This window comes from Bombina bombina, chromosome 4 (genome assembly GCF_027579735.1).
Source record: "Bombina bombina isolate aBomBom1 chromosome 4, aBomBom1.pri, whole genome shotgun sequence".
NCBI lineage: Eukaryota > Metazoa > Chordata > Amphibia > Anura > Bombinatoridae > Bombina > Bombina bombina.
The window spans coordinates 948,713,483-948,740,740 of record NC_069502.1 but is presented as its reverse complement, the minus strand read 5'-3'; the positions used below and the strand labels follow the sequence as shown (position 1 = coordinate 948,740,740).

At 42.7% G+C, this 27,258-nt stretch overlaps 1 protein-coding gene across 1 annotated transcript in view; it reads left to right on the top strand.

Annotated features, from left to right (window-relative positions):
- The window catches only part of BUB1 (BUB1 mitotic checkpoint serine/threonine kinase), a 126,510-nt gene that overhangs the window by 59,525 nt on the left and 39,727 nt on the right, over positions 1 to 27,258 (top strand). Inside the window, exons 20-23 of the mRNA XM_053712601.1 lie at positions 5,016 to 5,128; positions 5,928 to 6,089; positions 13,217 to 13,374; positions 21,303 to 21,480. Of these exons, the coding sequence (XP_053568576.1) occupies positions 5,016 to 5,128; positions 5,928 to 6,089; positions 13,217 to 13,374; positions 21,303 to 21,480 (611 nt within the window). The remainder of the gene's footprint in view (positions 1 to 5,015; positions 5,129 to 5,927; positions 6,090 to 13,216; positions 13,375 to 21,302; positions 21,481 to 27,258) is intronic.

Sequence of the window (27,258 nt, the reverse complement as noted above, 5' to 3'; positions counted from 1 at the left end):
TAAATAGATGTGATTTATGTGACACAAAATTTAGAGAAAATGATGCCCAAGATGATTCCTCAAGTGAGGGGAGTAAGCATGGTACTGCATCATCCCCTCCTTCGTCTACACCAGTCTTGCCCACACAGGAGGCCCCTAGTACATCTAGCGCGCCAATACTCCTTACTATGCAACAATTAACGGCTGTAATGGATAATTCTGTCAAAAACATTTTAGCCAAAATGCCCACTTATCAGCGAAAGCGCGACTGCTCTGTTTTAGAAAATACTGAAGAGCATGAGGACGCTGATGATATTGGTTCTGAAGGGCCCCTACACCAGTCTGAGGGGGCCAGGGAGGTTTTGTCTGAGGGAGAAATTTCAGATTCAGGGAAAATTTCTCAACAAGCTAAACCTGATGTGATTACATTTAAATTGGAACATCTCCGCGCTCTGCTTAAGGAGGTGTTATCCACTCTGGATGATTGTGAGAATTTGGTCATTCCAGAGAAACTATGTAAAATGGACAAGTTCCTAGAGGTCCCGGGGCCCCCCGAAGCTTTTCCTATACCCAAGCGGGTGGCGGACATTGTAAATAAAGAATGGGAAAGGCCCGGTATACCTTTCGTCCCTCCCCCCATATTTAAAAAATTGTTTCCTATGGTCGACCCCAGAAAGGACTTATGGCAGACAGTCCCCAAGGTCGAGGGGGCGGTTTCTACTCTAAACAAACGCACCACTATACCCATAGAAGATAGTTGTGCTTTCAAAGATCCTATGGATAAAAAATTAGAAGGTTTGCTTAAAAAGATGTTTGTTCAGCAAGGTTACCTTCTACAACCAATTTCATGCATTGTTCCTGTCACTACAGCCGCGTGTTTCTGGTTCGATGAGCTAGAAAAGGCGCTCAATAATAATTCTTCTTCTTATGAGGAGATTATGGACAGAATTCGTGCTCTCAAATTGGCTAATTCTTTCACCCTAGACGCCACTTTGCAATTGGCTAGGTTAGCGGCGAAAAATTCTGGTTTTGCTATTGTGGCGCGCAGAGCGCTTTGGTTAAAATCTTGGTCAGCGGATGCGTCTTCCAAGAACAAATTGCTTAACATTCCTTTCAAGGGGAAAACGCTGTTTGGCCCTGACTTGAAAGAGATTATCTCTGATATCACTGGGGGCAAGGGCCACGCCCTTTCTCAGGATAGGTCTTTCAAGGCCAAAAATAAACCTAATTTTCGTCCCTTTCGCAGAAACGGACCAGCCCCAAGTGCTACGTCCTCTAAGCAAGAGGGTAATGCTTCTCAAGCCAAGCCAGCCTGGAGACCAATGCAAGGCTGGAACAAAGGAAAGCAGGCCAAGAAACCTGCCACTGCTACCAAGACAGCATGAGATGTTGGCCCCCGATCCGGGACCGGATCTGGTGGGGGGCAGACTCTCTCTCTTCGCTCAGGCTTGGGCAAGAGATGTTCTGGATCCTTGGGCACTAGAAATAGTCTCCCAAGGTTATCTTCTGGAATTCAAGGGGCTTCCCCCAAGGGGGAGGTTCCACAGGTCTCAATTGTCTTCAGACCACATAAAAAAACAGGCATTCTTACATTGTGTAGAAGACCTGTTAAAAATGGGAGTGATTCATCCTGTTCCATTAGGAGAACAAGGGATGGGGTTCTACTCCAATCTGTTCGTAGTTCCCAAAAAAGAGGGAACATACAGACCAATCTTAGATCTCAAGATCCTAAACAAGTTTCTCAAGGTTCCATCGTTCAAAATGGAAACCATTCGAACAATTTTTCCTTCCATCCAGGAAGGTCAATTCATGACCACGGTGGATTTAAAGGATGCGTATCTACATATTCCTATCCACAAGGAACATCATCGGTTCCTAAGGTTCGCATTCCTGGACAAGCATTACCAGTTTGTGGCACTTCCGTTCGGATTAGCCACTGCTCCAAGGATTTTCACAAAGGTACTAGGGTCCCTTCTAGCGGTGCTAAGACCAAGGGGCATTGCAGTAGTACCTTACTTGGACGACATTCTGATTCAAGCGTCGTCCCTTCCTCAAGCAAAGGCTCACACGGACATTGTCCTGGCCTTTCTCAGATCTCACGGGTGGAAAGTGAACGTAGAAAAAAGTTCTCTATCTCCGTCAACAAGGGTTCCCTTCTTGGGAACAATAATAGACTCCTTAGAAATGAGGATTTTTCTGACAGAGGCCAGAAAATCAAAACTTCTAAACTCTTGTCAAATACTTCATTCTGTTCCTCTTCCTTCCATAGCGCAGTGCATGGAAGTAATAGGTTTGATGGTAGCGGCAATGGACATAGTTCCTTTTGCGCGCATTCATCTAAGACCATTACAACTGTGCATGCTCAGTCAGTGGAATGGGGACTATACAGACTTGTCTCCGACGATACAAGTAAATCAGAGGACCAGAGATTCACTCCGTTGGTGGCTGTCCCTGGACAACCTATCACAGGGGATGAGCTTCCGCAGACCAGAGTGGGTCATTGTCACGACCGACGCCAGTCTGGTGGGCTGGGGCGCGGTCTGGGGACCCCTGAAAGCTCAGGGTCTTTGGTCTCGGGAAGAATCTCTTCTACCGATAAATATTCTGGAACTGAGAGCGATACTCAATGCTCTCAAGGCTTGGCCTCAGCTAGCAAAGGCCAAGTTCATACGGTTTCAATCAGACAACATGACGACTGTTGCGTACATCAACCATCAGGGGGGAACAAGGAGTTCCCTGGCGATGGAAGAAGTGACCAAAATCATTCAATGGGCGGAGACTCACTCCTGCAACTTGTCTGCAATCCACATCCCAAGAGTGGAAAATTGGGAAGCGGATTTTCTGAGTCGTCAGACATTTCATCCGGGGGAGTGGGAACTCCATCCGGAAATCTTTGCCCAAATTACTCAATTGTGGGGCATTCCAGACATGGATCTGATGGCCTCTCGTCAGAACTTCAAGGTTCCTTGCTACGGGTCCAGATCCAGGGATCCCAAGGCGACTCTAGTAGATGCACTAGTAGCACCTTGGACCTTCAAACTAGCTTATGTATTCCCGCCGTTTCCTCTCATTCCCAGGCTGGTAGCCAGGATCAATCAGGAGAGAGCATCGGTGATCTTGATAGCTCCTGCGTGGCCACGCAGGACTTGGTATGCAGACCTGGTGAATATGTCATCGGCTCCACCATGGAAGCTACCTTTGAGACGAGACCTTCTTGTTCAAGGTCCGTTCGAACATCCGAATCTGGTCTCACTCCAACTGACTGCTTGGAGATTGAACGCTTGATCTTATCAAAGCGAGGGTTCGTCATTGATACTCTTGTTCAGGCCAGAAAGCCTGTAACTAGAAAAATTTACCACAAAATATGGAAAAAATATATCTGTTGGTGTGAATCTAAAGGATTCCCTTGGGACAAGGTAAAAATTCCTAAGATTCTATCCTTTCTTCAAGAAGGTTTGGAGAAAGGATTATCTGCTAGTTCCTTGAAGGGACAGATTTCTGCCTTGTCTGTGTTACTTCACAAAAAGCTGGCAGCTGTGCCAGATGTTCAAGCCTTTGTTCAGGCTCTGGTTAGAATCAAGCCTGTTTACAAACCTTTGACTCCTCCTTGGAGTCTCAATTTAGTTCTTTCAGTTCTTCAGGGGGTTCCGTTTGAACCCTTACATTCCGTTGATATTAAGTTATTATCTTGGAAAGTTTTGTTTTTGGTTGCAATTTCTTCTGCTAGAAGAGTTTCAGAATTATCTGCTCTGCAGTGTTCTCCTCCTTATCTGGTGTTCCATGCAGATAAGGTGGTTTTACGTACTAAACCTGGTTTTCTTCCGAAAGTTGTTTCTAACAAAAACATTAACCAGGAGATAGTCGTGCCTTCTTTGTGTCCGAATCCAGTTTCAAAGAAGGAACGTTTGTTGCACAATTTGGATGTTGTTCGTGCTCTAAAATTCTATTTAGATGCTACAAAGGATTTTAGACAAACATCTTCCTTGTTTGTTGTTTATTCTGGTAAAAGGAGAGGTCAAAAAGCAACTTCTACCTCTCTCTCTTTTTGGATTAAAAGCATCATCAGATTGGCTTATGAGACTGCCGGACGGCAGCCTCCTGAAAGAATCACAGCTCATTCCACTAGGGCTGTGGCTTCCACATGGGCCTTCAAGAACGAGGCTTCTGTTGATCAGATATGTAAGGCAGCGACTTGGTCTTCACTGCACACTTTTACTAAATTTTACAAGTTTGATACTTTTGCTTCTTCTGAGGCTATTTTTGGGAGAAAGGTTTTGCAAGCCGTGGTGCCTTCCATCTAGGTGACCTGATTTGCTCCCTCCCTTCATCCGTGTTCTAAAGCTTTGGTATTGGTTCCCACAAGTAAGGATGACGCCGTGGACCGGACACACCTATGTTGGAGAAAACAGAATTTATGTTTACCTGATAAATTACTTTCTCCAACGGTGTGTCCGGTCCACGGCCCGTCCTGGTTTTTTAATCAGGTCCGATAATTTATTTTCTTTAACTACAGTCACCACGGTATCATATGGTTTCTCCTATGCAAATATTCCTCCTTTACGTCGGTCGAATGACTGGGGAAGGCGGAGCCTAGGAGGGATCATGTGACCAGCTTTGCTGGGCTCTTTGCTATTTCCTGTTGGGGAAGAGAATATCCCACAAGTAAGGATGACGCCGTGGACCGGACACACCGTTGGAGAAAGTAATTTATCAGGTAAACATAAATTCTGTTTTCATGTCTCTGTCAGGGTGCTGATAATGCATGCCTGTCTGAAGATAATGACAGGAAAATAAGTCAAAATAATGTGTACATTGCTTTATTTCATTAAACATTGTATGTGTGTCCCTGTGTTTAGTTGCAGAAGCACAGAACTTGTAATTAAATTATATGTATTTGAAAGTATGATTAAAAAAAACCTCATAAAAGAATAATCTTGTGTGGTTACCATGTCATTTGTAATCTCACAATGCTCTTCAAAGAGAAAACAAAGCATTTTGGAAAATGTCTTAATTTTTTTTTTGTTCTTTAATAAAAGGATCCAAACCATTTTACATAAATTTCCTGGCTGGTGAAGGCGCATTTGCTCACGTCTATCAGGCATCTGAGGTGGATGCGGATGGGCAGAAAAAACAGATGGTTATGCTTAAGGTAAGAGCAATTTTTACATTAAGGGTAATTACATGGGTAACTGCACATTAATGCCTTGTGTACAATGATGTTACATTGTGTTTAGGGCTGCAACAACTAATCAGTAAGATTGATCATAAATTCATCAGTTGTAAAAGAATCTTAACAATTAGGTGGTCAGCGATTAGTTGGTTAATTGCACAGCATCAGCTGCTTCAATCCGATGAACTCCTGCACATGGTATTGTGTAATGTTTTTTAAAAATATTCTATCCGATTTAATCGGATTGAAAAATTATTACAAAAAAGAATTTGAATTTTTTTTGCACAATCTTAGTTGCAGTAGCTCATCAGATTAAAGCAGCTGGTGCTGTGCAACTGACCAACTAATCACAGACCACCTAATTGATAATGAGATTTGTTGACAACTATTTTTATGATCAAACTTACCAATTAGTTGTTGCAGCCATAATTGTGTTAGGTGTAAATGGCAGCACTGTAGAAAGGAATTTCAAGGCCAAAATCTTAGTAATATAAACTTTTTTGCAACTCTCTTTACTTTCAGGACTGTGCAGGGACATTATAAGCACATTTCACTTTTGGCTAGAAACTTGTATAAGATACATATTCATAAAAATGCTACTATAAAAACTATGGCACTGTGCGTGTGACCTATAGAGCGTCTTGTCAGAATACTGCATGCTCCTGCATTGACAGCTTGCACTTAGTAATTGAGCCAAATTAGCAATATAGCACATTTTTATTGGCAATATGATCAGTATTATTCATGGATTAAATCCTGTTTGTTTTTTGTTTTTCAGGTACAAAAGCCAGCAAAGCCCTGGGAGTTCTACATTGGAACACAGATAACTGAGAGGATAAGCCCGGATCTGCGTCACCTTTTTATTGACTTCCACTCTGCACATCTCTTCCGGAATGGAAGCGTTTTAGTTGGCGATATCTATAATCATGGATCATTACTGGTATAAAACATTATCTGTAAAATTTATATTTCTAATGAACTTAGACTTAAATTCACTGAAATACAGCACCGACACTTAAAGGGACATTAAACTTCTGGGCTTAACTGTGATTTCATTGCTACTTCTCAATGTACTACTATTCCTTCAGTTCTTGCAGCACTTTTCAAAGCCTTTTTTCTACACTTGGAACCCCTTAAAGTTGCCAGATGAGGCTCCAACTCTTCAAACGGGGAGCTGCCATCTTGGGGCTTAGGTGTTCTCACAGCTTGTGACAGAAGCAGTGCAGACTTACAGATCAGTGAGGTTATCAGCTTTTTGAAAACTGTATAATGTGATACAAGTTGAGGTGCATAACCCAGTGCTACAGAATTTTGCAGCGCTATACAAAGATAATACAGAGCACTTCTGGTCCAAAACGGAAAACACTGCGGATCCAGTCAGCAGTCGTAGTTCCATATTTGGGTTGTGCGACTATCTCTGCGAGTCCCGATCTATATTTCTCCAACATAGGTGTGTCCGGTCCACGGCGTCATCCTTACTTGTGGGATATTCTCTTCCCCAACAGGAAATGGCAAAGAGCCCAGCAAAGCTGGTCACATGATCCCTCCTAGGCTCCGCCTACCCCAGTCATTCTCTTTGCCGTTGTACAGGCAACATCTCCACGGAGATGGCTTAGAGTTTTTTAGTGTTTAACTGTAGTTTTTATTATTCAATCAAGAGTTTGTTATTTTGAAATAGTGCTGGTATGTACTATTTACTCAGAAACAGAAAAGTGATGAAGATTTCTGTTTGTATGAGGAAAATGATTTTAGCAACCGTCACTAAAATCCATGGCTGTTCCACACAGGACTGTTGAGAGCAATTAACTTCAGTTGGGGGAACAGTGAGCAGTCTCTTGCTGCTTGAGGTATGACACATTCTAACAAGACGATGTAATGCTGGAAGCTGTCATTTTCCCTATGGGATCCGGTAAGCCATGTTTATTACGATCGTAAATAAGGGCTTCACAAGGGCTTATTAAGACTGTAGACTTTTTCTGGGCTAAATCGATTCATTATTAAATACATATTTAGCCTTGAGGAATCATTTTATCTGGGTATTTTGATATAATAATATCGGCAGGCACTGTTTTAGACACCTTATTCTTTAGGGGCTTTCCCAAAGCATAGGCAGAGCCTCATTTTCGCGCCGGTGTTGCGCACTTGTTTTTGAGAGGCATGGCATGCAGTCGCATGTGAGAGGAGCTCTGATACTTAGAAAAGACTTTCTGAAGGCGTCATTTGGTATCGTATTCCCCTTTGGGCTTGGTTGGGTCTCAGCAAAGCAGATACCAGGGACTGTAAAGGGGTTAAAGTTCAAAACGGCTCCGGTTCCGTTATTTTAAGGGTTAAAGCTTAACAATTCCTTCATGTTTTTTCGCAATTGCAGTAATAAAGTGTGTTCAGTTTAAAATTTAAAGTGACAGTACCGGTTTTATTTTAAAACGTTTTTTGTACTTTGTTATCAAGTTTATGCCTGTTTAACATGTCTGAACTACCAGATAGACTGTGTTCTGAATGTGGGGAAGCCAGAATTCCTATTCATTTAAATAAATGTGATTTATGTGACAATGACAATGATGCCCAAGATGATTCCTCAAGTGAGGGGAGTAAGCATGGTACTGCATCATTCCCTCCTTCGTCTACACGAGTCTTGCCCACTCAGGAGGCCCCTAGTACATCTAGCGCGCCAATACTCCTTACTATGCAACAATTAACGGCTGTAATGGATAATTCTGTCAAAAACATTTTAGCCAAAATGAACACTTATCAGCGTAAGCGCGACTGCTCTGTTTTAGATACTGAAGAGCATGACGACGCTGATAATAATATTTCTGAAGGGCCCCTAACCCAGTCTGATGGGGCCAGGGAGGTTTTGTCTGAGGGAGAAATTACTGATTCAGGGAACATTTCTCAACAAGCTGAACCTGATGTGATTACATTTAAATTTAAGTTGGAACATCTCCGCATTCTGCTTAAGGAGGTATTATCCACTCTGGATGATTGTGACAAGTTGGTCATCCCAGAGAAACTATGTAAAATGGACAAGTTCCTAGAGGTGCCGGGGCTCCCAGAAGCTTTTCCTATACCCAAGCGGGTGGCGGACATTATTAATAAAGAATGGGAAAGGCCCGGTATTCCTTTCGTCCCTCCCCCCATATTTAAAAAATTGTTTCCTATGGTCGACCCCAGAAAGGACTTATGGCAGACAGTCCCCAAGGTCGAGGGAGCGGTTTCCACTTTAAACAAACGCACCACTATACCCATAGAGGATAGTTGTGCTTTCAAAGATCCTATGGATAAAAAATTAGAAGGTTTGCTTAAAAAGATGTTTGTTCAGCAGGGTTACCTTCTACAACCAATTTCATGCATTGTCCCTGTCGCTACAGCCGCATGTTTCTGGTTCGATGAGCTGATAAAGGCGGTCGATAGTGATTCTCCTCCTTATGAGGAGATTATGGACAGAATCAATGCTCTCAAATTGGCTAATTCTTTCACCCTAGACGCCACTTTGCAATTGGCTAGGTTAGCGGCTAAGAATTCTGGGTTTGCTATTGTGGCGCGCAGAGCGCTTTGGTTGAAATCTTGGTCGGCTGATGCGTCTTCCAAGAACAAGCTACTTAACATTCCTTTCAAGGGGAAAACGCTGTTTGGCCCTGACTTGAAAGAGATTATCTCTGATATCACTGGGGGTAAGGGCCACGCCCTTCCTCAGGATCGGCCTTTCAAGGCAAAAAATAAACCTAATTTTCGTCCCTTTCGTAGAAACGGACCAGCCCAAAGTGCTACGTCCTCTAAGCAAGAGGGTAATACTTCTCAAGCCAAGCCAGCTTGGAGACCAATGCAAGGCTGGAACAAGGGAAAGCAGGCCAAGAAACCTGCCACTGCTACCAAGACAGCATGAAATGTTGGCCCCCGATCCGGGACCGGATCTGGTGGGGGGCAGACTCTCTCTCTTCGCTCAGGCTTGGGCAAGAGATGTTCTGGATCCTTGGGCGCTAGAAATAGTCTCCCAAGGTTATCTTCTGGAATTCAAGGGACTTCCCCCAAGGGGGAGGTTCCACAGGTCTCAGTTGTCTTCAGACCACATAAAAAGACAGGCATTCTTACATTGTGTAGAAGACCTGTTAAAAATGGGAGTGATTCATCCTGTTCCATTAAGAGAACAAGGGATGGGGTTCTACTCCAATCTGTTCATAGTTCCCAAAAAAGAGGGAACGTTCAGACCAATCTTAGATCTCAAGATCTTAAACAAGTTTCTCAAGGTTCCATCGTTCAAGATGGAAACCATTCGAACTATTCTTCCTTCCATCCAGGAAGGTCAATTCATGACCACGGTGGATTTAAAGGATGCGTATCTACATATTCCTATCCACAAGGAACATCATCGGTTCCTAAGGTTCGCATTCCTGGACAAGCATTACCAGTTCGTGGCGCTTCCTTTTCGGATTAGCCACTGCTCCAAGGATTTTCACAAAGGTACTAGGGTCCCTTCTAGCTGTGCTAAGACCAAGGGGCATTTCTGTAGTACCTTACTTGGACGACATTCTGATTCAAGCGTCGTCCCTTCCTCAAGCAAAGGCTCACACGGACATTGTCCTGGCCTTTCTCAGATCTCACGGATGGAAAGTGAACGTGGAAAAGAGTTCTCTATCTCCGTCAACAAGGGTTCCCTTCTTGGGAACAATAATAGACTCTTTAGAAATGAGGATTTTTCTGACAGAGGCCAGAAAAACAAAACTTCTAGACTCTTGTCGGATACTTCATGCCGTTCCTCTTCCTTCCATAGCTCAGTGCATGGAAGTGATCGGGTTGATGGTAGCGGCAATGGACATAGTTCCTTTTGCGCGCATTCATCTCAGACCATTACAACTGTGCATGCTCAGTCAGTGGAATGGGGACTATACAGACTTGTCTCCGAAGATACAAGTAAATCAGAGGACCAGAGACTCACTCCGTTGGTGGCTGTCCCTGGACAACCTGTCACAAGGGATGACATTCCGCAGACCAGAGTGGGTCATTGTCACGACCGACGCCAGTCTGATGGGCTGGGGCGCGGTCTGGGGATCCCTGAAAGCTCAGGGTCTTTGGTCTCGGGAAGAATCTCTTCTACCGATAAATATTCTGGAACTGAGAGCGATATTCAATGCTCTCAAGGCTTGGCCTCAGCTAGCGAGGGCCAAGTTCATACGGTTTCAATCAGACAACATGACAACTGTTGCGTACATCAACCATCAGGGGGGAACAAGGAGTTCCCTAGCGATGGAAGAAGTGACCAAAATCATTCTATGGGCGGAGTCTCACTCCTGCCACCTGTCTGCTATCCACATCCCAGGAGTGGAAAATTGGGAAGCGGATTTTCTGAGTCGTCAGACATTACATCCGGGGGAGTGGGAACTCCATCCGGAAATCTTTGCCCAAGTCACTCAGCTGTGGGGCATTCCAGACATGGATCTGATGGCCTCTCGTCAGAACTTCAAAGTTCCTTGCTACGGGTCCAGATCCAGGGATCCCAAGGCGGCTCTAGTGGATGCACTAGTGGCACCTTGGACCTTCAAACTAGCTTATGTGTTCCCGCCGTTTCCTCTCATCCCCAGGCTGGTAGCCAGGATCAATCAGGAGAGGGCGTCGGTGATCTTGATAGCTCCTGCGTGGCCACGCAGGACTTGGTATGCAGATCTGGTGAATATGTCATCGGCTCCACCTTGGAAGCTACCTTTGAGACGAGACCTGCTTGTTCAGGGTCCGTTCGAACATCCGAATCTGGTTTCACTCCAGCTGACTGCTTGGAGATTGAACGCTTGATCTTATCGAAGCGAGGGTTCTCAGATTCTGTTATCGATACTCTTGTTCAGGCCAGAAAGCCTGTAACTAGAAAGATTTACCACAAAATTTGGAAAAAATATATCTGTTGGTGTGAATCTAAAGGATTCCCTTGGGACAAGGTTAAGATTCCTAAGATTTTATCCTTCCTTCAAGAAGGATTGGAAAAAGGATTATCTGCAAGTTCCCTGAAGGGACAGATTTCTGCCTTGTCTGTGTTACTTCACAAAAAGCTGGCAGCTGTGCCAGATGTTCAAGCTTTTGTTCAGGCTCTGGTTAGAATTAAGCCTGTTTACAAACCTTTGACTCCTCCTTGGAGTCTCAATTTAGTTCTTTCAGTTCTTCAGGGGGTTCCGTTTGAACCCTTACATTCCGTTGATATTAAGTTATTATCTTGGAAAGTTTTATTTTTAGTTGCAATTTCTTCTGCTAGAAGAGTTTCAGAATTATCTGCTCTGCAGTGTTCTCCTCCTTATCTGGTGTTCCATGCAGATAAGGTGGTTTTACGTACTAAACCTGGTTTTCTTCCAAAAGTTGTTTCTAACAAAAACATTAACCAGGAGATTATCGTACCTTCTCTGTGTCCGAAACCAGTTTCAAAGAAGGAACGTTTGTTGCACAATTTGGATGTTGTTCGCGCTCTAAAATTCTATTTAGATGCTACAAAGGATTTTAGACAAACATCGTCCTTGTTTGTTGTTTATTCCGGTAAAAGGAGAGGTCAAAAAGCAACTTCTACCTCTCTCTCTTTTTGGATTAAAAGCATCATCAGATTGGCTTACGAGACTGCCGGACGGCAGCCTCCCGAAAGAATCACAGCTCATTCCACTAGGGCTGTGGCTTCCACATGGGCCTTCAAGAACGAGGCTTCTGTTGATCAGATATGTAGGGCAGCGACTTGGTCTTCACTGCACACTTTTACCAAATTTTACAAGTTTGATACTTTTGCTTCTTCTGAGGCTATTTTTGGGAGAAAGGTTTTGCAAGCCGTGGTGCCTTCCATTTAGGTGACCTGATTTGCTCCCTCCCTTCATCCGTGTCCTAAAGCTTTGGTATTGGTTCCCACAAGTAAGGATGACGCCGTGGACCGGACACACCTATGTTGGAGAAAACAGAATTTATGTTTACCAGATAAATTACTTTCTCCAACGGTGTGTCCGGTCCACGGCCCGCCCTGGTTTTTTTTTTAATCAGGTCTGATATTTTATTTTCTTTAACTACAGTCACCACGGTACCATATGGTTTCTCCTATGCAAATATTCCTCCTTAACGTCGGTCGAATGACTGGGGTAGGTGGAGCCTAGGAGGGATCATGTGACCAGCTTTGCTGGGCTCTTTGCCATTTCCTGTTGGGGAAGAGAATATCCCACAAGTAAGGATGACGCCGTGGACCGGACACACCGTTGGAGAAAGTAATTTATCAGGTAAACATAAATTCTGTTTTCTGCTGTTGATAGTCATAAAATTACATTCTCAACAGATTAGAGCATGTAATGTTTTGACTATAATGGCTCTTTAAGCTGTTGAGTGAAAAAAATTGCAGCAGATACCTACGTATTCACTTCTCACAGGGACAACAAATGCTGATTTACACATAAAATTCATCTTAAAAAAATAAAAATAATAAAACACTAATCGTTTTGAAATTTTCTTGGAGAAAGAACAAAGAACATTTTCAGTATCATGTCCCTTTTAAATCTCAATTTTTAAAATATATATATTTTTTTTAAAGGCAATGATATGTTTTTATACAGCTAATCAGAAGCCTGCTTAAAGGGACACTGTACCCAAAAATGTTTTTTTGTGATTCAGATTGAGCATGAAATTTTAAGCAAATTTCGAATTATACTCCTATTATCAAATTTTCTTCATTCTCTTGGTATCTTTATTTGAAATGCAAGAATGTAAGTTTAGATGCCGGCCCATTTTTGGTGAACAACCTGGGTTGTCCTTGCTGATTGGTGGATAAATTCATCCACCAATAAAAAAGTGCTGTCCAGAGTACTGAAACCAAAAAAAAGCTTAGATGCCTTCTTTTTCAAATAATGATAGCAAGAGAACGAAGAAAAATTGATAATAGGAGTAAATTAGAAAGTTGCTTAAAATTGCATGCTCTTTCTGAATTACAAAAGAAAAAAATTGGGTTCAGTGTCCCTTTAATTTGTGTTTTCCAAGGGGCTTAAAACTGCAGTTTTAGTGCAGTAAATCTTTATTACCATTCCCGTGTTTAAATGGTCTTGTAATTTAGTTTTTGTGCACTTTCAGAACGCCATCAATCTGTACAAGAAGCTGGGTGAGAAAGTGATGCCAGCGCCGCTGGTCATGTATTTTACTATAAATATCCTTTATATGGTGGAACAGCTTCACAATATTGGGATTATTCATGGTGACATAAAGCCTGATAACTTTGTCATAGGAGAAAAGTAAGTATTGCTCTGTGATGGTAATAAAAGTACGATAATTGACATTCAAGAGGCTTTTGAAGGGGTGTTCCTTAGGACCGAAAAACAATGTATATTTTTCTAACAAAATTACAGATTTTAAATGTTATTTATATATATATATATATATATATATATATATATATATATATATATATATATACACACACACACATACACACACACTTTTCTTTTACAAGATACGATGAGTCCACGGATTTCATCCTTACTTATGGGATTAATTGCGCCTCCTGGTCAACAGGCGAAGGCAAAGAGCACCACAGCAGAGCTGTATATATAGCTCCTCCCTTCCCTCCCGCCCCAGTCATTCTCTTTGCCCGTGTTAGTAATAGGAAGAGGTAAAGTGAGCTGTTAGTTTAGTTTCTTCAATTAAGAGTTTTTTTATTTTTAAATGGTGCCAGTGAGTACTATTTTATTTCAGGGTGTAGCCAGGACCTGGTCAGCCTCTTGTTAGCAGAGCTACAGGTGGCTTTAAAGCATTGGGAACTGGTGGGATTAATTTCTCACTGCTCCTCCCATTTTGTGTGCTGCCCTTCTTAAGATGGTCTTGGCAATTCCTAACTAAGGCCCTGTATGTCTCCACAGGACAGCAAGAAGATACAGAAGACTTCTTCATAGCTGTGGGACGGTTCATGCTGCTGATCAGCATCAAGGTATGTGCAGCCGTTATTTTCTGGGACAGCACCAACTCAAAGTGCTGCAAAATTTTTATTTCTATGACTCCCTAATTTACCCAAGGGCCTCTCTACAAAGGTATAGAGGGAAGATGTGGTGGGGGAGGATTAGATAGGGACGCTCTGATCACATTTTCTATGTGGGAGCGCAGTTGGACTTTGGGCTGATGCTGGGGCTAATATGGATGACTGTTTGTTAATAATGGAGCATGTCTCCAGTGCTTATGTGCATTTTGCTTTCAACGCTTAAGCGACATCGATGTGTGGAAGCACTTTTATTGGGGCCGACCACTTGTCTTTACAGCTGCTCTTGCAGCGACATCGACTCGTGGTTTTCTTTGAGGGAGACGCTCGGAGTTGGGGTCACGCCCACGAAGGGCGGAGTTATTCTCCCACGCTCTGGAAGCCGCGCGTCCGGGACCGCGTGGTTTTAGATTGATAAGCAAGCTGTCTTAGGCAGAGTATATTGCATCGGAGGATATCGAGGGGGCAGGTAGGCGCCTCAGCAGTGCTGTTGAGGTGGCTTAGTTTAACGGGCCTGTGGGAAAAGGGTAAATTCCTTATTTTTCCTTTTTATATTCCCCTTATGTCTCCTTTTTGATTTGGCTGGTGTGTGGGTGCTGTAACTTTGGGAATTTCTTTTAAAGGCACAGCTGTACACTTTATTCAGGGGTCCTTGTTGTTATTAATTGGTAAACCAAGACCGATATGGATGATATTAGATATGTTACATGTACATTATGTTTGAATGCAGATGTGGAACCTCCTGTTGCTTTTTGTCCCTCGTGTACTGAGAGGGCTTTACAGTTCAGAGAACAAATGTTTTTTGATAAGGATTTAACAAAAGCGGATACTTCTCAGGTTTCTACAGATGAGAATCAGAGTATGCCGCATCTTTCTCCCCAAGCGTCACAGTCCGTAACGCCTGCCCAGGCTCAGTCCAGTACCTCTGCAGTTTCGACTGCATTTACTCTTAAGGACATAGCAGCAGTTATGTCCTCTACACTTTTTGAAGCATTGTCTGCCTTTCCCGTCCTGCAAGGCAAACGCAGAAGGAAGGATGACCTTGTGGCTAATACGACATCGGATGCTTTAATGGCGATGTCAGATATGCCATTACAGGGTTCGGAATTGGAGCCCTTATCTGAAGGTGAACTTTCTGAATCGGGTAGTGACCAGTGTTCCCTCTAAGAACAGTTTTGTGTGCAGCCCAGCAGTGAAACAGTTAACAGGAGAACCATACATTGCCATCTGCATTGTGCAGTGTTTGCTAATTGCAGGGTGTGGTTACCTAATTAACTGTTTCACTGCTGGGTCGCACACAAAACTGGCCTTAGAGGGAACACTGGTAGTGACCTACTACCGATGGATTCAGAAGTAGTGTCTTTCCGGTTTAAGCTGGAACACCTCCGCCTGTTATTGAAGGAGGTTCTGGTGACTCTGGACGACTGCGATTCAATTGTGGTTCCCCCAGAAAAATTGAGTAAGTTTGACAGATATCTAGAAGTTCCTTCTTATTCAGATGTTTTTCCAGTTCCCAAGAGAACTTCAGAAATGATTGCTAAGAATTGGGAAATGGGAAAGACCAGGTATACCATTCTCTCCTTCTCCCGTTTTCAGGAAGATGTATCCTATTGCGGATTCTATCAGGGATTCTTGGCAGATGGTTCCTAAGGTGGAAGGTGCTATTTCCACTTTGGCTAAACGAACTACTATCCCTATTGAGGATAGTTGTGCTTTTAAGGACCCTATGGATAAGAAATTGGAGGGTCTTCTTAAGAAGCTTTATGTTTGCAACCGGCAGCATGCATCGTCACGGTTACCATGTGGCTGCTTATTGGTTTGATGCTCTGGAGGAATCTCTTCAAACTGAGACTTCTTTGGAAGAGATACAGGATAGAATTAAAGCCCTTAAGTTGGCCAATTCTTTTGCTTCCCTGCAAATTACCAAGTTGGCGGCTAAGAGCTCAGGTTTTTCAATCTTAGCACGTAGGGCCTTGTGGCTGAAGTCCTGGTCTGCCGATGTCTCATCCAAAACTAATCTTTTGGCTATCCCTTTCATAAATTATTTCTGACATCACGGGTGGCAAGGGTCACCTCCTCCCTCAGGATAAGAAACCCAAACAGAGTGGTCGACAGAGTAATTTTCGTTCCTTTCAAAATCTCAAGGGAACCCCCTCGTCTTCTTCCACTAAGCAGGATGGGGGCTATTCTCAACCCAAGTCCACGTGGAGACCCAACCAGGCTTGGAACAAGGGCAAACAACCCAAAAAACCCGTTGCTGCAACTAAGTCAGCATGATGGGACGGCCCCCGATCCGGGACTGGATCTAGTAGGGAGCAGACTATAATTTTTCATCAAGGCTTGGATAAGAGACGTTCCAGATCCTTGGGCAATAGATATAGTATCTCAGGGATACAAACTGGAGTTCAGAAATTCTTCCGCCAGAGGAAGATTCCTTCTTTCTCGATTGTCTGTAGACCAGATAAAGAGAGAGGCGTTCTTACGCTGTGTAAGAGATCTACCCTCCATGGGATTAATTTGTCCCGTTTCAATTCAGAAACAGGGACAGGGGTTTTATTCAAATCTGTTTGCCGTTCCTAAAAAAGAGGGGACCTATCTTAGATCTCAAGAGTCTAAACAAGTTTCTCAGAGTTCCATCTTTCAAGATGGAACTAATCGTACCATTCTTCCATTGATCCAGGAGGGTCAATTTATGACTACCGTTGATCTAAAGGATGCATATCTTCATGTTCCTATCCACAGAGATCATCACAAGTTCCTGAGATTTGCCTTTCTGGACAATCATTTTCAGTTCGTGGCTCTTCCTTTTGGTCTGGCCACGGCTCCCAGAATTTTCACAAAGGTTCTGGGGTCTCTGCTGGCGGTTCTAAGACTGCAGGGCATTGCAGTGGCGCCTTATCTGGACGGCATTCTGATCCAGGCGTTGTCTTATCAGCTAGCAAAGTCTCATACCAACATTGTTCTATCCTTCCTGAGGACTCATGGGTGGAAGGTAAATCTGGAGAAGAGTTCACTAGTTCCGCAAACAAGGGTTTCGTTCTTGGGAACTCTAATCGATTCTCTATCCATGAAAATCTTTTTGACGGAGGTCAGAAAATTAAAGATTCTGGACACATGCCAAGTCCTTCAGACAAGTCTTCGACCGTCAGTGGCTCAGTGCATGGAGGTAATTGGATTGATGGTAGCGGCAATGGACATCATTCCATTTGCTCGGTTTCATCTCAGGCCTCTGCAACTGACCATGCTCAGTCAGTGGAATGGAGACTATACAAATTTGTCTCCTCAAATAAATCTAGACCAGAGAACAAGGGACTCTCTTCTATGGTGGTTGTCGCTGGATCATCTATCCTAGGGGACATGCTTCCGCAGACCCTCATGGGTGATGGTGACAACGGATGCCAGCCTGTTAGGATGGGGAGCAGTCTGGAACTCCCTGAGGGCTCAGGGTGTATGGACTCGAACAGAGTCTATACTTCCCATCAATATCCTAGAGTTGAGAGCAATATTCAATGCACTTCAGGCTTGGCCTCAGTTGGCTGCGGCCAAGTTCATCAGATTCCAGTCGGACAACATTACGACTAACTTACATCAATAATCAGGGGGGAACAAGGAGTTCCTTAGCGATGACAGAAGTAGCCAGATAATTCAGTGGGCGGAGGCTCACTCTTGTTATCTTTCGGCGATCCACATCCCAGGTGTGGAAAACTGTGAGGCGGATTTTTTGAGTAGACAGACATTTCATCCGGGAGAATGGGAACTTCATCCGGAGGTATTTGTCAACCTGATTCTCAGATGGGGCAGGCCGGAGTTGGATCTTATGGCGTCTCGTCAGAATGCCAAGCTTCCAAGATACGGGTCCAGGGATACCCAGACCGAGCTGATAGATGCCTTGGCAGTACCTTGGTCTTTCAGCCTAGCTTATGTGTTCCTTCCATTTGCTCTCCTTCCCGGGTGATTGCTCGAGTCAAACAGGAGAGGGCTTTGGTGATCCTCATCGCTCCTGTGTGGCCTCGCAGGACTTGGTATGCCGATCTGGTGGACATGTCATGTCAGCCACCATGGAAGCTTCCATTGAGGAAATACCTTCTCATTCAGGGACCCTTCGATCATCCGAATCTAGTTTCTCTGCTGCTAACTGCTTGGAGATTGAACACTTAATTTTATCTAAGCGGAGGTTTTCTGATTCGGTTATAGATACCTTGATTCAGGCACGTAAGCCTGTTGCTAGAAAAATTTTCCATAAAATATGGTGTAAATATCTTTATTGGTGCGAATCCAAGGGCTACTCATGGAGTAGGGTTTGGATTCCCAGGATTTTGTCTTTTCTCCAAGACAGATTGGAAAAAGGGTTGTCTGCAAGTTCCTTAAAGGGACAGATTTCTGCTTTGTCTATTTTGTTACATAAGCGTCTGGCAGATGTTGCAGATGTTGAATCTTTTTGTCAGGCTCTGACTAGAATCAGGCCTGTGTTTAGACCAATTGCTCCTCCTTGCAGTTTGAATTTAGTTCTTACAGTTCTTCAAGGGGTTCCGTTTGAACCTATGCATTCCAAGATATTAAGTTACTATCTTGGAAAGTTTTATTTTTTGTTGCTATTTCTTCTGCTCGCAGAGTATCTGAGCTTTCGGCATTACAATGTGATTCTCCTTATCTTATTTTTCATTCGGATAAGGTGGTGGTGTTACGTACCAAACCTGGTTTTCTTCCTAAGGTTGTTTCAAATAAAAATATTAATCAGGAAATTGTTGTTCCTTCTTTGTGTCCTAATCCTTCTTCTAAGAAGGAGCGCCTGTTACATATTTTGGACGTGGTCCGTGCCTTGAAGTTTTATTTGCAGGCAACTAAGGATTTTCGTCAATCATCTTCCTTGTTTGTTGTGTTTTCTGGGAAACGTAGGGGTCAGAAAGCTACGGCTACCTCTTTCTTTTTGGCTGAAGAGTATCATCTGTTTTGCATATGAGACTGCTTGACAGCAGCCTCCTGATCGAATTTCGGCTCATTCCACTAGGGCTGTGGCTTCCTCATGGGCATTCAAAAATGATGCTTCTGTTGAACAGATTTGCAAAGCTGCAACTTGGTCTTCTCTTCACACTTTTTCCAAATTTTCCAAATTTGATACTTTTGCTTCATCCGAGGCTGTTTTTGGGAGAAAGGTTCTTCAAGCAGTGGTTCCTTCCGTTTAGGTTCCCTGTCTTGTCCCTACCCTTTCATCCGTGTCCTATAGCTTTGGTATTGTATCCCATAAGTAAGGATGAAATCCGTGAAATCGTATTTTGTAAAAAAAAAAAAAAAAAAGGAAATTAATTCTTACCTGATAAATTTGTTTCTTTTACGATACGATGAGTCCACGGCCCACCCTGTTTTTGTATGACAGGTCTTTTATTTTTGTTAAACTTCAGTCACCTCTGCACCTTGGCTTTTCCTTTCTCTTCCTAACTTCGGTCGAATGACTGGAATGGGAGGGAAGGGAGGAGCTATATATACAGCTCTGCTGTGGTGCTCTTTGCCTCCTCCTGCTGACCAGGAGGCGTAATCCACAAGTAAGGATGAAATCCGTGGACTCATCGTATCGTAAAAAGAAACAAATTTATCAGGTAAGAATAAATTTCTTTTTTTCTTTTTTTTTTTTTTTTTTTAACACACACATTTTTAAATAGAGAATTGACTTTGATGTTAAGAGCAACCTAGGTGCTGACTAAGGTGTTAAATTTATGTGTGTGTAAGTCCCTAACTCACACTGCTTAAAGTGATGGTAAATCCTAGCGATTCACAAACACTAGGATTTACCATTGGAACAAATAAAAGGGACTTTCAGTCATGAAGTATAAAATACTTCATGCTGAAAATTCCTTTGTTTGATGTGTTTGCGGCACTGAGCTCCTCAGGCAGCCTACGGCAGAACGCTATTTTGCTGAGAGGTAGGTTTCTACCTCTTAGCTAATAGCCGTGCTCTATTGGCTAAGAGGTGGCTACATCACCTCTCAACAAAATAGCGTTCTGCTGTGGGCTGCCTGAGTAGCTCAGTGCGACAAACCCTTCAAACAGATAAAGGAACTTTCAGCATTGAAGTATTTTATACTTCATGACTGAAAAAGTCCACTTTATTTGGCCCACTGGTAAATCCTAGCATTTCTCTCGCTCTCTGGGATTTTTCTATTGTGAAGTTATTAAATGTGTTCATTTGGTACAAAAAATGTTAACCTTAAAGGGCACAAAGCTGCAATGATGAAAATGTTAAAGCATTTTATCATTGCATTGTTTCTCAATGTTTAACTGTATATAAAGGGACATAAAACCCAAATATTTTCTTTTAGATAGAAGTAAATTGAAAAATTGTTTACAATTTTACGTTCTATTATCAAATGTTCTTTGTTTTCTTGGTATCCTTTGTTGAAAAGCAGGAAAGTAAGCTCAGGGGCGTGCATGTGTCTCTAGCACTATATGGCAGGAGTTTTGCAACAATGTTTATACATTAGCAAGAGCACTAGATGGCAGCACTTTTACCTATCATGTAGTGCTCCATGACATGTGCCGCTACCTATTTAGATATTCAACAAAAAATACCATTAGAGCGAAGCAACTTTGATAATAGAAGAAAATGGGAAAACTTTTTTTAAAATTGGATTCTCTATCTGAATCATGAAAGTAACGTTTTGGGTTTCAAGTCCCATTAACTCCCGCAAAAGGACGTAAAGTTAGCTCTGGATTGGAAATACACTGTGTGTAATTGATGGCTACGTCTTTATATGACAACCACGATAAGTTTTCTTTAATTGCTGTATTTTATATTTACTGAACATTCTTCCTCGAAATTAAATGACCGTTATAGTCAAAACATTACATGCTCTAGTTTGTTAGACCATGGCAGTGACCCTGCACCTTTGTGTCTAACCATGGAATCTGCTGCTGGACCAATCATCAACGCTTGTTACGCAGCTGGGTCGTGCAACTAGCGCTGCTGATTAGGTCTATAGCAGTTTCCAGTGCAAGTTCTAAGCAGTACTTCTACTATTTGGTTAACCCCTTTGTAAGGGTTAGACGCACAGTGGTGCAAGATCGCTCGTCTTAAAATGATATCCTCTAATTAAATTTCCACAATTTTTTTTATAACCCCTTGCGTTTCTGTCCATAGTTTATAGACTGTTTAGTTGATTTGTTGATGCCTATAACTTTACCTCTTTTTCTGCACAGGTTTATTGAGAATGCGAGTTGCTCCCTTGATTTGGTGTCTCACGGCCTTGCACTGATAGATCTGGGTCAGAGCATCGATATGAACCTCTTACCTAAAGGAACCGTATTTACTGGAAAATGTGAGACCTCTGGATTTCAGTGTATTGAAATGCTGAACAAGAAGTCGTGGACGTATCAGGTATATAATATTTTTTCTCCAGAGTCAAGAGTTGCTATTTTAACCTTTAACTTTTTGTTTAATTTGAATGTGAAACAAAAAAGTGCAGCAGATGTCTAAGTTTCTATTGCTTAGTGGCTGTCAGGAATAACTACTACAGAAAGTTTTTTTTTTTTTTTTTTTCTTTTTCTTTTTTCAGTGTAGGTATATCATTTTCTTTCTAATGACATGGTGAGTCCATGGATCATCTCTAATTACTATTGGGAATATCACTCCTGGCCAGCAGGAGGAGGCAAAGAGCACCACAGCAAAGCTGTAAAATATCACCTCCCTTCCCTCCAACCCCAGTCATTCTCTTTGCCTACATTAAGAGCAAGGAGGTGGTAAAGTTTAGGTGTCTGGAAGAAGATTCTTCAATCAAGATTTTATTATTTTCCAGCAGTGCTAGTTTGTTCTGCTGTTTCCTGGGGTTTAGCCGTAGTCCATGTCAGTCTCTTCAGTAGAGCAATTGTGGCTTTTAAGCAATTGTGAACTTGTGGGGTATAATCCTCACTGCGCCTCCCAGATGATTATTGCTGCCCTAAGTTGAAAGCCTGAGGGATATCTGTCTCTCCCTTTTTTCCACAGTTCCATGTGAGGGAGGATGCCTCTCAAACCTAGTGAGCTGCCCTGCTGCCAGGCAGATTACATAGAGGTAAGTGCTAACTTTATTTTTCTAGGAAGCAATACAGAAAAATATTGGCACTTTAACAGTTAACATTACACTAATTTCTTTCATGTAATTGGCAAGAGTCCATGAGCTAGTGACGTATGGGATATACAATCCTACCAGGAGGAGCAAAGTTTCCCAAACCTCAAAATGCCTATAAATACACTCCTCACCACACCCACAATTCAGTTTTTACAAACTTTGCTTCCTATGGAGGTGGTGAAGTAAGTTTGTGCTAAGATTTCTACGTTAATATGTGCTTCTCAGCATTTTTGAAGCCCGATTCCTCTCAGAGATAGAATTAAGGCTCTCAAGCTAGCAAATACTTTTATTACAGATGCCGCTTTCCAAATGGCTGTTAGCGGCTAAGAATGCAGGCTTTGCCATTTTAGCGCGTAGAGCGTTATGGCTTAAGTCATGGTCTGCTGATGTGTCATCTAAATCCAAGCTTTTGGCTATTCCCTTTAAGGGTAAGACCCTATTCGGGCCTGAACTAAAGGAGATCATTTCCGACATTACTGGACTTAAAGGTCATGCCCTTCCTCAGGACAAGACTGTTAAACTGAGGGCCAAACAAAATAATTTTCGTTCCTTTTTCGAAACTTTAAAGGTGGACCCTCTACCTCCTCCTCCGCCACAAAGCAGGAGGGGAATTTTGCACAATCCAAGTCAGTCTGGAGATCTAACCAGACCTGGAATAAAGGTAAACAGGCCAAGAAGCCCGCTGCTGCTACTAAGACAGCATGAAGGGGCAGCCCCCAATCCGGGACCGGATCTAGTAGGGGGCAGACTTTCTCTTTTCGCTCAGGCTTGGGCAAGAGACATTCAGGATTCCTGGGCATTAGAAATTGTGACCCAGGGGTATCGTCTAGAATTCAAAGATTCTCTCCCAAGGGGGAGATTTAATCTTTCACGTTTGTCTGTAAACCAGACAAAAAGAGAGGCGTTCTTACGCTGTGTAGAAAAACTATATACCATGGGTGTAATCTGCCCAGTTCCAAAAGTAGAACAGGGGCGGGGGTTTTTCTTCAATTTGTTTGTGGTTCCCAAAAAAGAGGGAACCTTCAGACTGATTTTAGATCTTAAAACTCGTAAAACAAAATCTTAAAACAAATTTCTTAAAACTCTTAAAACAAAATCTTAAAACAAATTTCTCAGAGTCCCATCTTTCAAGATGGAGACCATACGTACAATTTTACCAATGATCCAGCAGGGTCAATATATAACCACCGTGGATTTGAAGGATGCGTATCTTCACATTCCTATCCACAAAGATCATCACCAGTTCCTCAGGTTCGCCTTCCTGGACAAACATTACCAGTTTGTTGCCCTTCCTTTCGGGTTGGACACAGCTCCCAGAATTTTCACAAACGTGCTAGGGTCCCTTCTGGCGGTTCTAAGGCCGCGGGGCATAGCAGTGGCGCCCTATCTGGACTATATTTTGATTCAGGTGTCAACTTACCATTTAACCAAATCTCACACGGACATCGTGTTGGCTTTTCTAAGAACTCACGGGTGGAAGGTGAACATAAAAAAAGAGTTCACTTGTTCCTCTGACAAGAGTTCCATTCCTAGGAACTCTGATAGACTCGGTAGACATGAAGATTTTTCTGACGGAGACCAGAAAATCAATGATCTTAACCACTTGCCTAGCACTTCATTCCATTCCTCGGCCATCAGTGGCTCAGTGTATGGAGGTAATTGGACTAATGGTAGCGACAATGAACATAGTTCCGTTCGCTCGCTTACATCTCAGACCACTGCAGCTGTGCATGCTCAGACAGTGGAATGGGGATTATGCGGATTTATCTCCTCAGATAAATCTGGATCTAGAGACCAGAGACTCTCTTCTTTGGTGGTTGTCACAGGATCATCTGTCCCAGGGAATGTGCTTCCGCAGGCCAGCATGGGTCATAGTGACGACGGACGCCAGCCTCTTGGGCTGGGGTGCAGTCTGAAATTCCCTGAAGGCTCAGGGTGTGTGGACTCAGGAGGAGTCCTTACTACCAATAAATATTCTGGAACTGAGAGCGATATCTCAGCTGGCTTCGGCCAAATTCATAAGATTCCACTCGGACAATATCACGACTGTAGCATTTATCAATCATCAAGGGGGAACAAAGAGTTCTCTAGCGATGATAGAGGTTTCCAAAATAATTCAATGGGCAGAGACTCACTTTTGCCATCTATCAGCAATATATATCCCACTTAGTCATCAGACTTTTCATCTGGGGGAGTGGGAACTCCATCCGGAGGTGTTTGCGAAATTGATTCATCAATGGGGCACACCGGAATTGGATCTGATGGCATCTCGTCAGAATGCCAAACTTTCTTGTTACGGGTCCAGATCGAGGGATCCTCAAGCTGTACTGATAGATGCTCTAGCAGTACCGTGGTCGTTCAACGTGGCTTATGTGTTTCCTCCTTTTCCTCTTCTACCTCGTCTGATTGCAAGAATCAAACAGGAGAGGGCTTCGGTAATATTGATAGCGCCTGCGTGGCCATGCAGGACTTGGTATGCAGATCTGGTGGAAATGTCATCTCTGCCACCGTGGAAACTGCCACTGAGACAGGACCTTCTCATTCAGGGTCCGTTCCAGCATCCAAATCTAATTTCTCTGACTGACTGCCTGGAGATTGAACGCTTGATTCTATCTAAGTGGGGATTCTCTGAGTCGGTCATTGATACCTTGGTTCAGGCTTGGAAGCCTGTCACTAGGAGAATTTATCATAAGATATGGAGTAAATATCTTTATTGGTGCGAATCCAAAGGCTACTCATGGAGTAAGATCAGGATTCCTAGGATTTTGTCCTTTCTCCAAGAAGGATTGAGGAAGGGGTTATCAGCTAGTTCCTTAAAGGGACATTATACACTCATTTTTTCTTTGCATAAATGTTTTGTAGATGATCTATTTATATAGCCCGTAAAGTTGTTTTTTTTAAATAAATGTATAGTTTTGCTTATTTTTAAATAACATTGCTCTGATTTTCAGACTCCTAACCAAGCCCCAAAGTTTTATGTGAATACCGTCAGCTACCTTCTCCAGCTTGCTCCCGTTTGTGTAAAGGGTCTTTTCATATGCAAAAGAAGGGGGAGGGGGGAGTGTCTTATTTGCCACTTGCAGTGGGCTTTCCAGCTACATTTTCAACAGAGCAAAACTGACAGCTTCTAAGTAAGTTTTTAAACAGTTTTATACTGGATTTTTATATCGGTATCTGGGCATCTTATTCTTTATAGTAGTGTCTATTACATGCAGTTATATGAAAATGAGTGTATACTGTCCCTTTTTAAAGGGACAGATTTCTGCTTTGTCAATTTTACTACACAAGCGTCTGGCAGACGTTCAGTCGTTTTGTCAGGCTTTGGTTAGAATTAAGCTTGTGTTTAAACCTGTTGCTCCGCCATGGAGTTTGAATTTAGTTCTTAATGTTCTTCAAGGGGTTCCGTTTGAACCCATGCATTCCATAGATATTAAACTTCTATCTTGGAAAGTTCTGTTTTTAGTTGCTATCTCTTCTGCTCGAAGAGTTTCTGAGCTATCTGCGTTACAATGCGACTCGCCTTATCTTATATTCAATTCTGATAAGGTGGTTTTGTGCACTAAACCTGGATTCCTTCCTAAGGTTGTTTCTAATTAGAATATTAATCAGGAAATTGTTGTTCCTTCTCTGTGTCCTAATCCTTCTTCTAAGAAGGAGCGTCTGTTACATAACTTGGACGTGGTTCATGCTTTGAAGTTTTACTTGCAAGCGACCAAGGATTTCCGTCAAACATCTTCTCTGTTTGTTGTATATTCTGGGAAGTGTAGAGGTCAAAAAGCTACGACTACCTCTTTCTTTTTTGGCTGAAAAGCATCATCCGGCATATGAGACTGCTGGACAGCAGCCTCCTGAAAGAATTACAGCTCATTCTACTAGAGCGGTGGCTTCCACATGGGCTTTTAAAAAAACAATGCTTCTGTTGAACAGATTTGTAAGGCTGCGACTTTGTCTTCCCTTCATACCTTTTCCAAATTTTACAAATTTGATACTTTTGCTTCTTCTGAGGCTGTTTTTGGGAGAAAAATTCTTCAAGCAGTGGTGCCTTCTGTTTAGGTATCTGTCTTGTCCCTCCCGTTCATCCATGTCTTGTAGCTTTGGTATTGTATCCCACAAGTAAAGGATGAATCCGTGGACTCGTCGTATCTTATAGAAGAAAAGGAAATTTATGCTTACCTGATAAATTGATTTCTTCTATGATACGACAAGTCCACGGCCCGCCCTGTCAATTTAAAACAGATTATATTTTTGGTTTAAAACTTCAGTCACCTCTGCACCTTTTAGTTTTTCCTTTGTCTTCCTATACCTTCGGTCGAATGACTTGGGGGTGGAGTCAAGGGAGGAGCTATATAGACAGCTCTGCTGTGGTGCTCTTTGACACTTCCTGTTAGCAGGAGGATAATATCCCACAAGTAAAGGATGAATCCGTGGACTCGTGGTACCATAGAAGAAATTAATTTATCAGGTAAGCATAAATTGACTTTCTTTTTTTTATTTTAAAATGGTGCCAGTGAGTACTATTTTCCTCAGGGAGAAATCGTCAGTCTATAACTTCCCAAGAGGAGTGGAGACATTTTATTTTTCTGCCCTGATGTTGATGATCTTAGCAAGCGTTAGCTAAGATCCTTTCTGGTTCCCACAGAGCAACTGAAGGTAGTGTAAAGAAAAATCTTCAGTGTGGAGAACGGTGTCATGCTACAAGCAGCATTGAGGTATGTTCAGTCTTTTGTTTCTGGGGAGATTTGCTACATCAGAACAGGCTGACAATATTCCCTAGCTGGGGAGGGCTAATCAGTATGCACTATAGGAGTAATGGTGTACCTGGAATTCCCTGTTGTTCTACTTATTTCATAGTGTACTGGTATGTCACTTTAAAATTTTTCTATGTGGGCTGACGCTGGGAGATGCGGTTAGACTGTTGTTATACTGCTGGCTGACAGGAGATATTTGGCACAGTGATGCGCTTACTGCGCTGTGTGTGTATATATGGGGACACATTATGGACCGACATGTTTTTCTTCTCTACCCATGCGGGTCTCGGTTAGGCTAGA